Genomic DNA, 18618 nt, shown 5'->3' with positions numbered 1-18618 from the left:
TTTTTGAAGGAAAACCTTTTAATGTTTTTAATAAGAGAACAGTATACATATTCTTGTAGGGCAACTATAAAAAGTCAAAGCCGCAGTCTCAGATTTTTGTCAATCAGTTTAATATGTCATAGGTAGTCATATGAATGCTTAAGTTACAAAATTAGCTGCCACGGTCCAATGTATGGGACTTTCAGAAAGCTTATATTACTTAAACAATAACTAAGCACATAAAATTTGATTCTAAATGTACTTTAAGATTTGTAAAACAATGTTAAGTCTAAAATTATATGGCCTTAAAGTGATTCAATCTTGTGTTATTTTTAATAACTTAACTACACTTGTATATCCCAGTGCATAATTTCTATTAACCTAGACAAAGCCACATGAAAAACCCCATGTAATCCCCAAGGCAACAGCACACAGCTTTCACCACACCTCACTGTTACTGCGGCATCAGAACACAGAAATCGTCAACCAAACCCCACTACCCACTCCCAACACAAAACAACCCTTTCCCACCCCAGCAAGAACTACCTGGTACAAGCAGAGACTTAAGAAATGCTTTCTCGGTAGGAAGCATTTATAAAATGCAGAGCTCTCGACAAGCCAATGTTTATGCACAGAGAGGGGCCTCTCTCCACCATCGCTCCTGCCCCACGAGTCAGACAAAATTCTGAATCACTTAAAAAAGCTCACTTTTTAAAAGCATATTTGTGCATATCAATGGTTATGTGTTTCAAGACAGTACATACCGGCCTTGTGGACAATACAAAAGCAGGCAGAGAACAAGCGCACTCGTAAGACAGATCAGCTCCTCCATGAAAACCTCACAGGCTGCAGCAAGCAAGAAACCCATTGTGACCTCACAGAGACCAGCCATCTGACTGCTGATCCGGCTAGCTGACGCAGTCCATTTATTCATGCATTTCTTGCTCAGAAAAAATAAGCACATAACTACTTCAAATCCTGCACTCAGTGTCATTAGCTCATAGTATCAGGCAATGAGAAACCACTCCTGTACTACCTACCTCGAGAGTCCTCCATGGACTTACAGTATCCTAACACCTATGGATCTCTTCCTATAATACTGCCATCAGCACCACCCCCACACAAAACATACGCTGTACTACGTTCTAAGTCTCTGACCTCGTCATCACATACAGTGTTCTAGATTCCACTTTTTTCACAAGTTTAATGTGGACACAGAAAAACAAGCAATGGCTATTGTGCAATTCCAATAGATATTCTTAGGGTGTCGGGTTAGAGTCAGTTTCCGTAGAAATTTCAACTCTCAGTTTAAACAAAAAGCAACAACCTACCTAGAAATTTCATGATCGTTCTTCAAACACCAAAGTAAAGCACTGATGATTCACATTATAATTTAAACATTGTAAAACTACACATACTTATATACCATTCCTTTTAGAGAATAACCAAAATAATTTGATTATCTGGAAGGAAATAGCTGAAAAAGCCCTTTCAATGTATCTCTAAACTCTGTAGAACTCCAAACCAAAAGGAGAGGGTGAAATAAAGATCTCTGAGTCACCAGACACACGTGACTATTAGGTGAGGACTCGGCTGACACAGCGCTTCCAGCTTCCAGCATTGAGGACAGGCCCGTAGGACCACTTTACATGGCTTTCACTTTGATTTGTTTCATTTTCATTTGCTTCTTCTCCAACTTCTTTTGTTCTCTCCTCAAAGCCGCTTCCTGTGTAACAGGGACGGGAGAGAAGGATCCAAATTAAGCTCTAAGAACAGACTGAAAAAAAACAGGGACTGGAGGACCTGCTCAGTGGTGAGAACTCAAGATGCTCTAACCGTGATGCAGAGGACCCAAGTCCTGTTCCAAGCATCCCTCAGGTGGTTCACAGCTGCCTTAAATCCCAGCTCCTACAGAACTGATGCTTCTGAACCTCACGGGCACCTCCAGTCACATGTGTCATTATTCAAAACCCTTTTGAGAGTGGGAGTGGGGGAAGTTTGAAATAGGGTTTCTGTCTACAGCACTGGCTGTCCTGGAACTCACAGAGATCTGCCTGCCTCAGCCTCCTGAGGGCTGGGATTAAAGGCGTGTATCACCATGCCTGGCCTTTTATTCAAAATCTTGGTCTTGCAACACATAAACCATTCTTGAAGATACTTATAATAACTGCAAGTCAGGCATGAGGACCACACCAATCCCAGCATTTGGAAGACTAAGGCAGAAAGATTGCACTTTTGCTACACTGTTAGTTCCAGGCCAATCTGTGCTACAGATCCAACCTTGGCTACATAGTTTCAGGCCAATCTGTGCTATAGATCCAACCTTGGCTACATAGTTTCAGGCCAATCTGTGCTATACATCCAACCCTGGCTACATAGTTCCAGACCAATCTGTGCTATGAGACATTGTTTCAAAAGACAAAACACAAACATTACCAATTCATATGCTGAGGAATAAAAATGAATGGGAAACAAGGCAAAGCTAATTCAATCTTAATTTAGACAGAAACAGCACTATACTTTTGTGTGGTGTGTGTATTTCTTTTCTTTGAGGTAAGGTCTCAGTAAGTCACCGAGATGATATTAAATTCAACTGCAACAGCCTTTCTCTCTCTCTCTCTCTCTTTCCCTCTCTCTCTTTCCCCCTCTCTCTCTCTCTCTCTCTCTCTCTCTCTCTCTCTCTCTCTCTCTCTCTCTTTTTTTTTTTTTTTCGGAGCTGGGCACCGAACCCAGGGCCTTGCGCTTGCTAGGCAAACACTCTACCACTAAGCTAAATCCACAACCCCGCGACACCCTTTTTAAAAGATAAGTTCTCATTTAGCAATCACTAATGTAGAAATTGCTATTAAGGCCAGGCATGATGGCTAAAGAGATGGTTTACTGTTTAAGAGTACTTGCTGCTCTTCTGGAGAATGAGTTTGGTTCCTAGCACCCACACCAGGTTTGGGATACCTCAAGTTTGGGATACCAGCTATTTAAGAGAAATCTACAGCAAAACCTGTAGAGATAGTAGAATTCACTGATTCTGTATCAAACACTAATTTTATTTTTTATTTTATTTATTTTTATTTTTTATGAAACAGGGTTTCTCTGTTTAGCTGTCCTGGAACTCAATCTGTAGACCACACTAGCCTCAAACTCAGAGAACCAACTGCCTCTGCCTCCCAGGTGCGCCACCACCACCTGGTTTCAAACCCTAATTTTAAGTGACAAGTGTATTAAAACATAAGAGCTGGGGAGTGGTGGCACACACCTTTGATCCAGCACTCAGGAGGCGGATCTCTGTGAGTTTGAAGCCAGCCTGGTCTACAGAGTTCCAGGACAGTCAGAGGTACACACAGAGAAAACATGTCTCAAATAAGGCAACAAACATGAATAAATAAAACATAGGATATAGGGGTTGGGGATTTAGCTCAGTGGTAAAGCGCTTGCCTAGCAAGCGCAAGGCCCTGGGTTCGGTCCTCAGTTTCGGAAAACAAAACAAAACAAAACAAAACACAACATAGGATACAGGCAGCTAAGGAACATTGAGAGCAGAAGAACCAGTCTTCCCAGAGACGAGCATTAACTGGTTACCGAGTACCAGTCAGCCAGCCCTGAGAACATGCACACAAATAATAGTACACACTCAGCAGGTTGTATCTGTATAGGTGAGGCACACGCAAGGCACAGGAGTCACAACAACAAAGAGGCCATGAATTTGAAAGAGCGCTGAGGATAGGAACTAATATATGGGAGCTTTGGGAGGAGGCCAAGAAGGGGGAAATGATATAATTATCTCAAAAATAAAAACTACATAATAAAAAGCCAAGCCCAGCAGCCTGAGACTCTGGGAGCGTCTCACCTCCAGCCTGCGCTGCTTCTCAGGGTCCTCCTCGTTCATGATCCGCTCCTTCTCAGCTCTTTTCTTCTCCTCACGCCGAGACTGTGCAGCCTCCTGTCTCTGTACATGTGTCAGCTTCAGAAAGTTCTCTTCCACGCGTGCCCGGTTCTTATCTGCTTTTTGTTTGCCCTTCCCCAGGAAGCAAAGACTTCATAAGGAACCAATTCTAATGCAGTTGAAAACCCCACTTAGCGCTGCTAAAACCCCTCCCCTTTGACACTTTCAAGTCAACTAGCAAAGACTCAGCCACTGCAGTCATTGACAGCTGCTGCCCACCAGGGGGAAAACCCAACACTAAAAGGGGAGGGTCCTTTTTGTTTTGTTTTGAATTATCTTCATGCCTGTTTCTACCCTACTGTCTACTATGATAATTCTCTGTAGAAATGTGTACAAGCTAACAGTTTACTATTTTTTAGCATTTGGGATATATTGTCATTTGACAACACTTTACTCCATACTAAGTGGTTCATAAAAACATAGGGACTTACTTCTCTGTTGAGTCGGAACTTTTTGGCTTTATCGATAGAATAAATCACCATGTTCATCAGGGGTAACAAAGCCTCCATATCCTTTGGGTACGTGTTACCTGAGCCAGGCACTGGAAAACAAAGCCATTTTCCTATTGAGTAATGGCAGCATTAATACTTCTGGCGAACAGACTAGCTCCTTGGAGGAGCCCAGAAATCAACAAGGAGCAATGAAGTCAGCAATGCTGTAGTTTTAGAGCTATTATTTCAGAAGGAAAAATAATCTCAAAAACATTTCAGAGGAAACTAAGAACTAGACAGACAGGACTCACAATACCTACCATTAAATGTAAACAGTAGTGTCCTCTTGGTGTCAGGCAGCTTTAAAGGCTGCCCTTCCCTGCCATCAAAGAGAAATCTGTTAAAAGACACTGTAAGAAAAGACCTGTCTATGCATACCAGCACACGTCTGACTAGGGCAGGCAAGTACCTGCAAACAGCAGTGTGTGTACTCTGCACCCCCAAGTCATGGGTAACCACAGAAGCTGAAGGGCTTCACAGTCATCCTCCCACTCTGCTACATCTGAAATCCTCCAGGGATGTTTACAGTGGACAAGACATCCCTGCTTTCACCCAGGGAGCCAGAAATACGCCTATATTTAAGAATGAGGCCACGGGCTGGAGAGATGGCTCAGCGGTTAAGAGCACTGACAGCTCTTCCAGAGGTCCTGAGTTCAATTCCCAGCACCCACATGGTGGCTCACAACCATCTGTAATGGGATCTGATGCCCACTTCTGATGTGTCTGAAGACAACTACAGTGTACTCACAGACATTAAATAATAAATAAATAAATAAAGCCATATTTTAACTACTTTTGCCTTCTTTTGTTTTCTTGCCTGCATGTATGTGTGTATGCAGTGCCCATGGAGGCCTGAAAAGGGCATCAAATCTCCTGGAACAGGAGTTAAGAGCAGTTTTAAGCCTTCATAGGGGAGCTGGGAACCAAGCGCTGGCCCCTGGTTTTCTGCATGAGCAAATACGCTTTTTTTTTTTTTTTTTTCGGAGCTGGGGACCAAACCCAGGGCCTTGCACTTGTTAGGCAAGTGCTCTACCACTGAGCTAAATCCCAACCCCGAGCAAATACACTCTTAACCACTGAGTCAAACTGCAGAGGCTACTATGGCGTTTCAACATAACTGATAAGGACAATGACGTTAATACTTTTATTTCATACATACTCTTGCATAATCTTTGGACCAGAGAACTGGTCTGAAAAATGAACAGATTCAATCTTATCAGCATAGTGTGTAAGAAAGTGAACCATCTGAAAGAGAACCAGAAAGAAAGAATATTAACTAAAGCTTGATGCACTTCTAAGCTTTCAGAAATAGTTACCTTTTAATCCTTACTTTTATAAAACGTCATTCAGACTAAAATACTTCTTTTAAAAAACTTGTATCTATGAACCCTCACAGTTTAAAGGAATGGTTCTCTGAGTCTGGGGAGGCAGAGGCAGGCAGACCTATATGAGTTCAAGGCCAGCCTGGACTAAAAAGCGAGTTCCAGCACAGCCAGGTTCTTCTCTGCAGCCCCCTCCAGCCTTAGCCCCTTCCATGACGAGATCGCCATGTGCCCACCTTTACTCAGACAAACTGAAACTCAAGATTGGACTGTAGTCTTAGACAAGCAGACTTGGCTTGAAGGGGCCACACACACCTTTATTTGCAGCACTGGGGAGAGAGGCAGGCGGACCTCTATAAGCCAGGGCTACAAAGTGAGACTCAAAAATAGAAACAAAAACCATGAAAGCTTGAAAGTCATTAGGTCTTCAGAGAACTTTTTATTTGATTGTGTGGTTGTAAATGAGTGTGCGTGTGTGCTGTACACCTGGGGAAGGCAGAAAAGAGTCACATCCCTCATAGCTGGAGCTGTGGGCCACTCAGCTTGTTAGAAGGTGCTATGACACGAGCTACAGCCCTTACAATCGATCGCTAAGTGCTCTTAACTGCCAGTCTGTCTGTCTCCTGCCTGACAGCTCTCTGGCTAGCTGTCTATCAGTGTGAAGAAGCAGTGCACCCCTGTAACTAACGTATGGCTCAGAGAAGACCTGTCCTGACTGTAAGGAGACCACCCTCCCAACACGAGAGCTGGCCAATGTCTCAATGAGAATGGCGGACAATTGACAGCTGTGTTACTCAATTGAACAAAATCAGGCAGATGACTGTAAGTCACACAGAATGCTTATCGTGAATGATCTGTAGACAGAGATTATTTACCTGTTGTTTCAGCAAGGGTCAAATAAGATTCACTATGATATATATATATTTCTTCATTTATCTGCAGAGTCTCTCCCTGTACTACCTAGCCTGGTCTAGAACTCACGACGTCCATCAGTCGTGCACTAGTGCACTGTCCTTTATCACTTTTACCTTTGTATCCATCATTCCCTCTGTGACTTCTCCCATCTCTGACAGAATGGCCAAAGAGTCTGGCAGTCCATACTTCGCTCCAGACTTAGGTTTATCACTACAAAACTCACTCTGGAAGAAAAATTGAAAACATGGAACATGATTATTTTATATCGTTTTCCCAAACAGCTAGGTATGTATAATCAATCTATTTTGAAGTGGTGCCTAACGTCTGAGAGACAGACTGTGCTGTCCTACAACGCTGAACTTCCTTGTGATAAAGAGGCAGTTTCGACAAACGTTTAAGTCAGAGCAACTGGACATACCAGATCCTGCATCTCTTTCTGCAGTCGCAGCAAAGCTTTGCGAGTGCCAACAGCGAACACGTATGTATCCATGTCCTCGTCGTTCATTGTGACTTTTATTTGCTTTAAAAAGAAAACAGACAAGACACACTTACTGAGGTCTATGGTGGGCAGGTTTCTAATGGCCCCGAGAAGTTGACGTCCGCTACACACTCTTCCCTTGGACAGGGCTCATGGGTATAGTAGACCCCCCTAATCAGTTGATTCAAACTAATAAAAGAGCATTGTCTTAGGTAGGAGAAAGAATCCAGCAAGTTATTAAGAATAACTGGGCCTTGGCTGAAGGAGAAAGTCTTTGGGACCAATGTGATCATCAAGGAAGAGGGATGGATTATAAGGTCCTGAGGCCACACCTCCAGGACCCAGGTAATTCCTAGCGGTGAGGAACTAGGTACTTATAAGAACCTGAATTCTAACGAAAATCTTTATTTGCCTGTAAAGAAGGAAACACAAGCCTGGCACACTGTTTTCAGCCTTGTAGACCTAAGCGGAGGACCCAGCTAACCCCGACTGGGTCACTCATGTACTCATAACTGTGGGATAATAAATGGTTCTGGGTCTTCTTTTTTGTTTGTTTGTTTGTTTGTTTGGCTTTTTGTTGTTATTACTGTTTTTCGTTTTGTTTTTGAGACAAAAATCTCAAAAAAAAATTTTTTTAAATCTTGCTGGTCATAGAGATGTATACCTTTAATTCCACTTTGAGGGCTGGTCTACATAGTGAGACTGTTTCAAAAAACAAGCAGAAAAAGACTTATTATTTCTATTCTGTGTTATGTGTTTGGCTGCATGCATATCTGTGCACCATGTGTGTGCAGCACCCCTGGAGCTAGAAGAGGCCATTGGATGCCCTGGAACTACTTACAGATGGTTGGTTATGAGCTGGGTGTTGGTTCTGGGGATCAAATCCAGGTACTCCAGAAGAGCTCCCAACCGCTGAGCCACCTCTCCAGCCCCAGGTGGTAATATTTAGTCAGCAATAAACAAGATCCAAGTGGATGTGTGGCTTAAGAATTATATGTGGGTTTGTTTCAAGATCCTGGCACAGAGCTAAACCTTTATGCTCCATTATTTATAAGAGACACCTTTCAAACAGCCTGAGTTCACACTAATGTAAGGTTTCCACACAACTCCAGGAATTGGGGGCTGATGCTGAAACTTTCAGCCCTCCTCAGGGTCCTGAAGAGAGGACCATGGGGCTCTGTGCTGTACAAACCCTTGAATGGCATTCAGAAAGCTTCCATATTTGTAAACTTGTGAATTCACTAAAGAAGCAGGATGCTCAGAGACAATCAAGAGGCTCCCACACCCCTCATCCACAGCATCTCACTGTGTAGCTCTGGCCAGGCTGAGTTCACTCTGTAGACCGAGCTGGAGCTCGCTATTAGTCCAGGCTGGCTGACCCACCCGCACGACTCACCAGTGCTGGATCAAAGGCGCTCCACCATGCCTGGCACCTCATTTATTTCAAACTGGCTATTGCCGAGTTGTGTTCTTAATAAGTCAGTAAATATAGCAAAGGTTTTCCATGAACTCTGTGAATCATTTGAAAGTTATTAAACCTGGAGAGAGGTGACGGGAACCTCATAGGTGACCAGCCAAAAGGGCATATGGTATGGTGGCCTAGGATTTGAAATTTTCCCACAAGTAGGGACACATGGATGGAGGTGGGGCCTGAACCCTTCAACCTGTGGGACCTGAAGCTAATTCCAGGCAGTGTCAGAAGTGAATTGTTGGATCCCAGCTGTTGTCTAGAGAATCCAAGAACTGACCATTGTTGAAAAACGTCCTTACACAAGTAAATAATGCTTAATATTTTGCATAGAAAGAGACAATGTTATAAACTTAAGAAGTCTGACATAGGCCTGGAGAGATGGCTCAGTGGTTAAGAGCACTGACTGCTCTTCCAGAGGTCCTGAGTTCAATTCCCAGCAACCATATGGTGGCTCACAACCATCTGTAATGGGATCTGATGCCCTCTTCTGGTCTGTCCAAAGACAGTGACAATGTACTCACATACATGGAATAAATAAATAAATCTTAAAAAAAAAAAAAAGAAGTCTGACATGATAAAATGTGGTTCTAGTTGTACTAATTTTATTTCTTTACGATTGGGCCAAATTCTTAGTATATGGAAAAGGAAAACGTGGGGCTGGAGACAGACAGCCCAATGGTTGAGTACACGGCTGCTCTTGTAGAAGACACAGGTTCAGTTCTCGGCACCCACACAGTAGCTCATAACACTAACTAATTCCATAAGGTCCAATACTCTTTTTTGATCTTTTGAACACACATGTGGTACACAGACAAACATGTAGACATCACACACATAAAATTCAATTTTTTTTTTCAAAAGGAGGACCCAAGATGCTAATGTAGGGAAGGACTTGGTAAATGGTAGTTTTTAAAAAACAAACAAACCAAAAAAAAAAAAAAAAAAAAAAAAAAACTGTACTTCTGTACTTACAGGAAATTGCAAAAGCGCTCTCTTTAACAGAATCCACAAGAAAAAAAGCAAATGAGCAACAGTCGTACCTGAGAATATCTCTTTGGGAGAGAGGCAAGAGACATTTTTGACAGTGGATACAGTTTGTAGATTCACAGTAATTTAACGAATGGAAGACAGTATACCCAATAACCTAGAGTGTGAGCTGAGCTCTTTCAATCGAAATCAATTGTTTGCAGTAAAAATATTTGAGACAAAACCAAAGTAAAACAAACAAACAAACAAAACTTAAATCCTTGCAGAAAATAATCAGAGGCCTCTGAAGAGCTGCGGTCAGAGGACGGCGATCTGCTTTGCTAAGCTTCATGCTTTCTGGCACCGACACAGACTGCCAGGAGTCCAAACACAGTCCAGATAGAAAGGGAAGAGTTGGGAAATAATTCAGTTTGTACCAAGAAAATCAGCAGGAATACATACCACCTGATCACTCACTGGCCTCATCATCCGGGCCAGGACGTTAAGTAAATCTTGTCTCTTCAGGAACTGAAAAAATAGAGAAGTTAGTCAATACCTTGCAGCTTACACTTACAAAAGGGCCTTGGAGGGACTCAAATGCAGACATAGAACACTCAGACCTTATTTACGTCAGATAAGGAGGGAGGAAGCATTGACTTTAGATCAGTGACTTCACTTTTAAACCTGAGGGGAGGATGATGTCGGAGCAGACGCTCCCTACTCACCCTCAGCTGGATGAGCATGCCTTCACAGCACACTCGGCCAGAACACCACAGGTTATAGATGTGCTCGTTCTCCTGGTTCAACTTCCCTGTGCTCGTGGCTTCTTTGTTAGTCCCATCATCCCCTAGGAGTAAAAGCACCGAATCTGACTCACTGGGCATCTGGATCAGGTTAGGATAGCAATGCTTTGTATCTCAGAGTCTCCTTGGACAGGGATTAAAGGATCAGCACTGTTGCTTTTACTTCAGTATCATTTACAGGTTTTACATCTCAGTGAAGTGTAAGGTTACATCTGCTCCATCATACATTAATTCATCTAGTCTTGAAGACATACTCAGGGTCATCTCTCAGCCCACCATCTTCATAGCAACACTCTTATATAAGGCCTGGATTTTCTGAATGAGCTCCATTAATTCCAATTACTTCGGACAGTGTAGAGTTCAAAGGCAGTTTTGACACATTTCAAATCACCAAAATCATTGTTTTATTTCAACTTTATACCAACTGCAAGTAGACTACAGCAAACAACTCCCAAAGATTCCTGTGCAAAATGACTGATTTCCACTGCTCCACCATTTTACGTTGCTATCCATTCACGTTCCTCTGTAATTTATGCAGAGAGCAGAGAGAAGGGCACCTCCCGTGACCAGTGCACAGCAGGCACCAAGACCAGGCATCAAGGAGACAGACAGGCTCTTTGCCATCTGCTAGGCCACGTGTACGGGGTGAAGGGTGCTGCACAGGCTGGGACAGGCGGGGCTTCTCTTTACTTTTAAAACTCTTTATTGTTTCCATAAAAAAGTTTTGAACTCTGTCTGGCCTGAAGAAGAGGGAGGGCAATGAGCCAAAGAATGCTCCCCACCACCCCAACCCAAATTCTCTGATCAAAAACCACCCTGCAACCACAGAACAGGGAAGAGAGCGCCCACTGGTAACAGGTACAGATTAATACAGTCTAATAACACAGCTGCAATTAACCCTTTAGTAAGCTCTGGCTTCCTGCTTACAAAAAACAGGAACTATATCTGATTAACAGTGTTGCAACAAAGAACAATTAAAAAACAATATGTGACAACAACAACAACAAAAAAAGTCAACCAAACAAAACCCAACATTTTGTAAGGTCTAACCTTGTGGCATTAGGGAGGTAGAAGCCTGGTCAGGGCTACAGAATCATCGACCAGCAAGATGGCTCAGCTGGGGAAGGCACTGGCTCCCAAGTCCTCAGTGCTGAGATCCGCACGTGGCAGGAGAGGATGGATTCCCACGGTTGTTTCTCCTGCTTATGCTCTCTTCACTAGCGTTCCTGCCCACCCCCACCTCACCACATAAATCAGTAAGGAGCTAATTATAAACAACTACAACAGACAAAACAACGCATGTGAAGTACACTACAGTGTGTGTGAACACTGGCAGACGGGTGGGAGCTCATCACCAAGGAGACTGAAGGTGCTGAGTGTGAAGACGGCCGACCCCACAATCTCACATAGCTGCCCACTCTACAGACTCTGTGTACATCACATCTGTGGCATAAAAATCAAAGGACCCCAAACTTGAAGAAATTGTGAGGATTTCCCATTTCTAAAAATCAAATTGAAATTAGTTTACCCAACTACCTAAAATGCCAAAGTTTCTTGTTTCAACAAGAATTTTAAATTAACTTTAATTTTGTTTTTAGGACTGGAGAGATGACTCGGTGGTTAAGAGCACTGACTGCTCTTCCAAAGGTCCTGAGTTCAATTCCCAGCAACCACATGGTGGGTCACAACCATCCAGGGATCTGATTCCCCTCTGCTATGTCTGAAGACAGTTGACAGTGTATTCAAATAAATAAATCTTTTAAAAAAAAAAAAAAAAGAAAAGTTTTGCTTTTATATTGACTATCAAAAGCTATTTAGCAATTATACTTTTGACTAATGAAAAATGAGCCTATATTTACTCATATACAGAAACCCAACAAACTGGGATCCTTGGAGAAAACAAATGCACTGTAGTCAGCATTCTGTGTGAGCATTTAGCTATTTTTGCTGAGCGAGGGGGATAAACTGTTCTTACCAGACTGTTTCCAGGCAGGCTGCTGGACTTGGATTGGCTTAACTTACCCACTAAGGTAAAATTGCTCTCCAAAAGCTCTCTATGAGAGTTAAACCAGGCCTGAGCAAGTCGACTGTTTTTATTCTTCCCGATGATATAGTTCATGATATAGGCAAGCAGACCGGTCACCATCAAAATTTCTAGGTAATAACTCTCCCAACTGTTCTGGAGGTGTGCAGGAACCTTAAGACGGAAAAATTCCCATTTAGTGCTGGCTGAGATTGTACATGACGTCTAAGGAATGGATGAAGAGTGAGAAAGCCTACAGACAGAAGCTGACATTTCTGTTATTTAACTCTCACTGGGGAAAAGTCATGCTTTAGTGGCCAGAGAAAAGACTCAATGTCAGGAGCTGCTCATGGAAAGGACATAGGTTCAGTTCCTAGCACCCAGATGGTAGCTTATAACTACCTTTAACTCCAGTTCTAGGGGACCTGATACTGTCTCTGTCCTCCAAGAGGCGCAGGCATGCACGTGGTGCACTTAATAAACATGCAGAAAAAACACCCCTACACATAAAATATGCTCATTTTCACCAACTTTTTATTTTTTATTTGGTTTGTTTGTTTTTTAAGACAGGGTTTGGTAGTCCAGGTTGTGCTGGAACTTGATTTGTATACCAGAGAACTCAGAACTCAAGAGATCTGCCCGCCCCTGCCTCCTGAGTGCTGGGACCAATGCCATGGCCACCATTCCCAGCTCCAGGTCAGCTTTGAAAAGACTCTTTAAGAAAATGTATATCTGGGTGTGGTGGTACACACTGTTAGTCCCAGCACTCAAGAGGCAAAATCAGGTGGCTCTCTGTCAGTTTAAAGCTAGCCTAGTCTCCAAAGTGAGTTCTAGGACAGCCAGAACTGCTACATGCTACACAGAGAAACCCTGTCTCAAAGAGCAAAACAAAAAAGAAAGAAAATGTAAAGACTATCAAATGGATCAAGCTAAGTATGTCCAATCACCCCTCACTGTGCTGAAGTAAAGGCAGAGAGCTAGGCAACGACAGGAGAGTGGCATCACAGCAATGGATGCTATCGGAATGCATGGTAAGCTCTGTATGACTGACTATTGTTCCAACCTCCACTGTATGTCACGGGCTACAGTTACGGTACTAATGGGTGATAGTTTGCAATTTAGAATCTTACACACTTACATCAACAATTGTTATTGGATCTTTATTTTTGTTAGAAGAGGTATCAGGTTTGTCTTCATAACCCTCAAATTCTTCGTCATCATATGGCTCACTTTCTGTATCTCCCTCCTATAAAAACAAAACACAACCATGTCTACAAATGGCGCCAGCAGTTGCATTGCAGTTTGTTGGTAACATCTGTAGAGAAAAACATGATTCGTCAGCGACAGGTACAGAACACAAAGGCTTAAAATGCTTTTAGCAAAATACCAAACTTGGAGTTGTAAGATAAGCAAATTCCAGAAAACTAACATACTAATGACATTTAATAATGCATTTCATATGTGAATTTTGATGAGAGCTAGACATGGTGGCAAGTATATTTAATCTCAGCACTTGAGAGGGAGGTGGTCCATGACTTTGAGGCCATCTTGGTCTGCATAGCAAGTTCCAGGATAGCCAGGGCTACATGGTGAGATCCTGCCTCAAAACAAACAAAACAGACAGAAGGAAATGCCCTTGTTTTCTTACTCTTCTCCCTATACATAAAACTATGTGGGCGATGGATATGTCAGTTAGCCTGGTTGTATTAATTTAACTCTGCAATGTACACACAGAGCAAAGCATATGGTAAAAAGAAAAACACATACAGTGCGACCTTTTCTCAGAAGCAAACAAATGACATACACAGCATAAATAAATAGCAAACCTGAAAGATGACACACACACACAAAAAAACCCCAAAAGCCAAAAGAATGGGGACACTTAATTTAAAATCCCAAGTTCTAAATTCTCATTCATACATTATCTCAGTTCAGATCTATCTACTCCAGTAAGCACAGAAAACACAATGCTTTATCAAGGTAAAAGGTAGGAACACACCACAAAATGTTCACAAGTTCATCTCAGTGCTCAGGAGGCAGAGACAGGCAGCCCTCTGTGAGTCTGAGCTCTACAGTATGGTTTCCCAGCCTGGTCTACATAGCCAGGTCCAGGACAGCCGAGGCTACAAAAAGAAACCTTGTGTAAAAAACAAACAAACAAACCGAAACAAACAAACAAAACAACAACAACAACAACAACCCTCCAGAGAGAATAAACTAGAAGAGCTGAACGAAAAGTACGAAACAAAAATAACGACTCCAGACAGCAATAGTCTCCCTATATCTGGGTTTTGTCTGAGAAAGCACTAATCAATTTCCCCATCCTCCTGAACTTCCTAATAAATCAATAATAAACAACCTACTTGGTGGAGCTGGAGAGATGTCTCATTAAAGAGCACTTGCTGCTCTTGCAAAGGGCCTGGACTTGACTCCCAGAGCCCACGTAGCTGCTCAATTCCATAGGATTCATGGGCACCGTGTGCACACAGCATACCTACCTACATGCAGGCAAGACACTCACACACGTAAAAATAAATAAACTTAAAAACAAAAGCCCCACCTGGGTATCTGCATCCTCGAAATCGCCTTCTTGGCCTTCATCCTGCCCTTCCAATTCCACGGTGGCCTCGTCCTCGTCATCTTCAGTGTTGATCACTCGCTGAGGAGATTCCGTAACAGAATCTTCCACGACGTCCTCAAACTCAGCAAAATCATTATCATCATACTCTACTATGTCTTCCTCATCCTCGAAATCATCAAACTTGGCTTCAGAGACACTCCCAAACACCAAGAGGACAACACAGAAAGCACAGGCGGCTTTCATTGCACCTTAAAAATAAGCTGTGAGAAACAGTGTGTGCTAAGTGAACTACCCTTGCACATACATGATTATCATATCGTGTGAACTGTTAGCAATCTACAAACCAGGTAGGTGTGGTGGCACATGCTTGGGAAATGGAAAGAGGACCGGACGTCCAAGGCCTACCTTGGCTATATACTGAGCTCAGGCCAGGCCAACCTACAGACTGACCTTAATTAAAAAATAAACCAGTCTCACAAAAGCCTCCTGCTTTTCTCCTCCTCGATGCTCTTGGATTCAGACAGCCCTATGTAAAGGAAACAGTGCGCTGAGGCCAGAGGTACGGGGTCTATCCACACCTGTCAGCGGTTCTCGGTAAAAACGAGGGTATGCTTTTAATTTCTTCAGGTTCAATTCTCTAAAATCTTCCTTTTGCTTATATATTCCATAAGCTTCCCCCTCCCCCGCAAAAGTACATTTGAGAGACCACTGAGTCCTTTCTAGGGGCTGGAGAGGCAGCCCAGCAGTTAAGCACACCAGCTGCTCCTCCACACGACCTTCAATTCCCAGTACCTACACGGCAGCCACAACTGTCTGCAGCACCAGCTCCAGGGAATCCAACACCCTCACAGACATGTGTACAGGAAAAACACCAATGCACACAAAATAAAAGTGAACTACTAAAAAATAACCCTTTCTAAAAGAACTAAGGACTACGGGGAATAAGATACAACTATGGATATGTAAATAGTTACAAAATAATCCATAAATAAAAACCAAGACTGGGATGAAGCTTGCCAGTAGAGTCTTTGTAGTCATTCTGCTGATAGACATAGGCTGGCTTCACCGTCAGCACTGAGAGAGAAAGCCATTTACTTATAGATCAACTGCAGACAGGTGTTGGCCCTGCAGACATGCTCTCTCCTAGACACAAGATTGCTACGACCATCCCAAGTGTGAACATTTAAGTACAGAAAGAAGATGCAACTACTATGTTACAAAATAGCCTCAGCCAGAGTTGGGGATTTAGCTCAGTGGTAGAGCGCTTGCCTAGCAAGCGCAAGGCCCTTGGTTCGGTCACCTGTTCAAAAAAAAAAAGGAAAAAAAAAGCCTCAGCCAAAGAGTATTGATTTTTGCACAAAATCTCAGAAGATAATGTAAAAATATTATTTATACTGTATTTTCAATACGGTTCCCTCCCCCAAACACCAGCATTGAAATTCAGCCTAAAGGCTAGATATGTGTAAGGGTATTATTGCTGACAGGCTGTGTGTGGAGTGTTACTACTGATGGTTAAACCAGAAGTTGTCTTCTGATCTCCACATGAACAGTGGTGTAATGCTCTCCCCTTACATATGCCTGACCCAAATAAATAAATCAATGTAATTTTAAAAATGTTACAAAGGGAGACTGGGGATGTAACTCAAGTTGTTAAGACTACCTCAGCTGATACCAGGACCATAGAAAATTGGGCTTGGTGGTATACTCCTGTAATCCCAGCACTTGGGAGACTGAGGCCGAGAGATCAAAGTTCAAGGCCATCCTCTTCTTCATGAGACCCTATCTCAAAAACTCCCAAGGGCCTGGTGGGGTGGGGTGTCCCAGTATTCAGGAGTCAAATGCAGGTACATGTCCAAATTCAAGGCTAGCCAGGACTACATAGTGAGACCCTATACTCAGCAGGGGGGGCGGGACACAGAAGGTGTAGTACCTCAATTCGGTAATCCCAGCACTAGGGAGCCTAAATTAAGAGGACTACCCTGAATTCCAGTGGCCTGGCCTGCCCTGCCCTGTCCTACACAGTGAGTTTTAAACCAGACTGCAAGAGTGAGACACTGTCTCAAAAATCAAAGAGCTTCTGCTTTAGTGTCTCCCTTTTCAAGTAGAAGAAACTATGTTTCACTGTCAACTTGACAGTCCGGTCATTACAAGCTCAATCTATAGCAGCAATGTTCACAACACTGAAGTATTTCTAACGTAACTCATACAGCTAGGTCCCCTCAGGGTTATTTAGGTTAAAATTATTCAAGCCATTTGTGCACTGGCTTGCTTTCTGAGGAGACTCGGCTGTACCTGTCAACCCATTTCTCAGATGCACAGCTCTCTTCCAGGTCACCCAGCCTCTAGGACGTCTGAAGCAGAAAACACTAGAATCCAGGCACAAGTATTAACATACCCGTCTTGGTTATCTTGGACAAGCTCACCCAGTAGAAAGGAGTAAATGTAACCATCACTGCTTGTCCTTTCAGGCCTCTGTGGCATTAGTCAAAATGATGAAACTTCTAGAAATAACGTAGACATTACTGTCACCTTACCAAGTGTTGGTTACAAACGAGTTGTGTATTAGAAACCTTCGGGTAAGATCGACTCGAGAAGTGGTTGCTTCCGTGAAACTTCTTGTGGTCTGGCCCTACCTCCACCACGGAGAAGCCTAGTGTCTATGCTCCATTCTGGCTACACCAAATGTTTTCTCAGATTTTTGTCCTGTTGGTTGGGATCTACTCGAAACCACTAATATGATCCCTAAACCTTCCTAAAGCCCAACAGAAAATGGAGCAGAAAAAGATGGACAGAGGTTTAATTTCTTTTTTTTTTTTAATTCAGGAAAGATAAGTTGCGGGTACTGATGCATGTCACCACCGGCCGGACTTAAACAGTTGAAGAAAAGAAACAGTACCCGGCTCTGCAGCCACGCAACTTAGTCACCGCTCGGCCTGGCCCCGTCACACCGACTGGAATGTCATGGCCCGCTACCTACCTGCACCCGAGGCTACCACCGGACCCGGGGCTCCTGAGGCCACCACCTCCACCCGGCCTGCCTTTGTCTGGTTTCTGCCTTCAGGTCGCAAAGATTTATCTGCGGGCCGCGAGGTCACTGAACAGCCCAGGGCAGGTAGCTCAGTCACGGTACCCTACTCTTCACGTAGCTTCAGCCGTCCGTTACGTAGAATGCGTACGGCTAGTGTGCGCATGCGCGCGGCGTGGGGGCGGGGCGCGGCCTTAAGGACATCCGCGCAAGGCGAAATTGGGCTGCTGGGAAAATTACGCAACCCGCTCCGTCCCCTAAGCTGGAAGTGCTTTAGCGGAGGCTGGGTTTCTCCGGTAGAGTTCCGTCAGGTTGACGTCACTCTGATCTGATGCTCCGGAAGCTAAAGGTGGCCATAGTCTATGGGGCCATGTGGACGGAGGCCTGAAGGGAAATGTTGCCCGAGTTGTGGGGTTTTTGTTTTGTGTGTGTGTGTGTTGTTTTGTCTTTTGGCAAGGGACAAGAGCTAAGGGAGGGTCGACATTCTTATGTAAATGAAGTTTCCAGTCAACATCCTATTATCTTGAGTTTTGGGGGGCAGTTCCCTGTCGCCGCCGCCCTCTCCATTCCAGATCTACTCTCTACACGAGCCATACACAATCCTCACCCAGAACCAGGTTCCGG

General features: G+C 43.5%; 2 protein-coding genes across 2 annotated transcripts in view; one reads left to right on the top strand and one right to left on the bottom strand.

The window, feature by feature from the left end:
- Nucleotides 1–18307, bottom strand: Ccdc47 (coiled-coil domain containing 47). The gene is made up of 13 exons (XM_032913545.1): nucleotides 17947–18307; nucleotides 14949–15229; nucleotides 13527–13634; nucleotides 12388–12562; nucleotides 10288–10409; nucleotides 10025–10090; nucleotides 7066–7167; nucleotides 6761–6871; nucleotides 5570–5655; nucleotides 4671–4729; nucleotides 4351–4460; nucleotides 3824–3991; nucleotides 1–1705 (listed from the first exon to the last, which is right to left on the bottom strand). The coding sequence occupies exons 2-13, from the start codon at nucleotides 15210–15212 to the stop codon at nucleotides 1625–1627; spliced, it is 1452 nt and encodes a 483-aa protein (XP_032769436.1). The 5' UTR covers nucleotides 15213–15229; nucleotides 17947–18307; the 3' UTR covers nucleotides 1–1624.
- Nucleotides 18258–18618, top strand: part of Ddx42 (DEAD-box helicase 42) — a 31936-nt gene continuing 31575 nt past the window's right edge. Inside the window, exon 1 of the mRNA XM_032913544.1 lies at nucleotides 18258–18343. The gene's annotated coding sequence lies outside the window, so the exon portion shown is untranslated. The remainder of the gene's footprint in view (nucleotides 18344–18618) is intronic.

This window comes from Rattus rattus, chromosome 9 (genome assembly GCF_011064425.1).
Source record: "Rattus rattus isolate New Zealand chromosome 9, Rrattus_CSIRO_v1, whole genome shotgun sequence".
Classification (NCBI taxonomy): Eukaryota; Metazoa; Chordata; class Mammalia; order Rodentia; family Muridae; genus Rattus; species Rattus rattus.
This window is presented reverse-complemented; position numbering and strand designations above follow the sequence as displayed.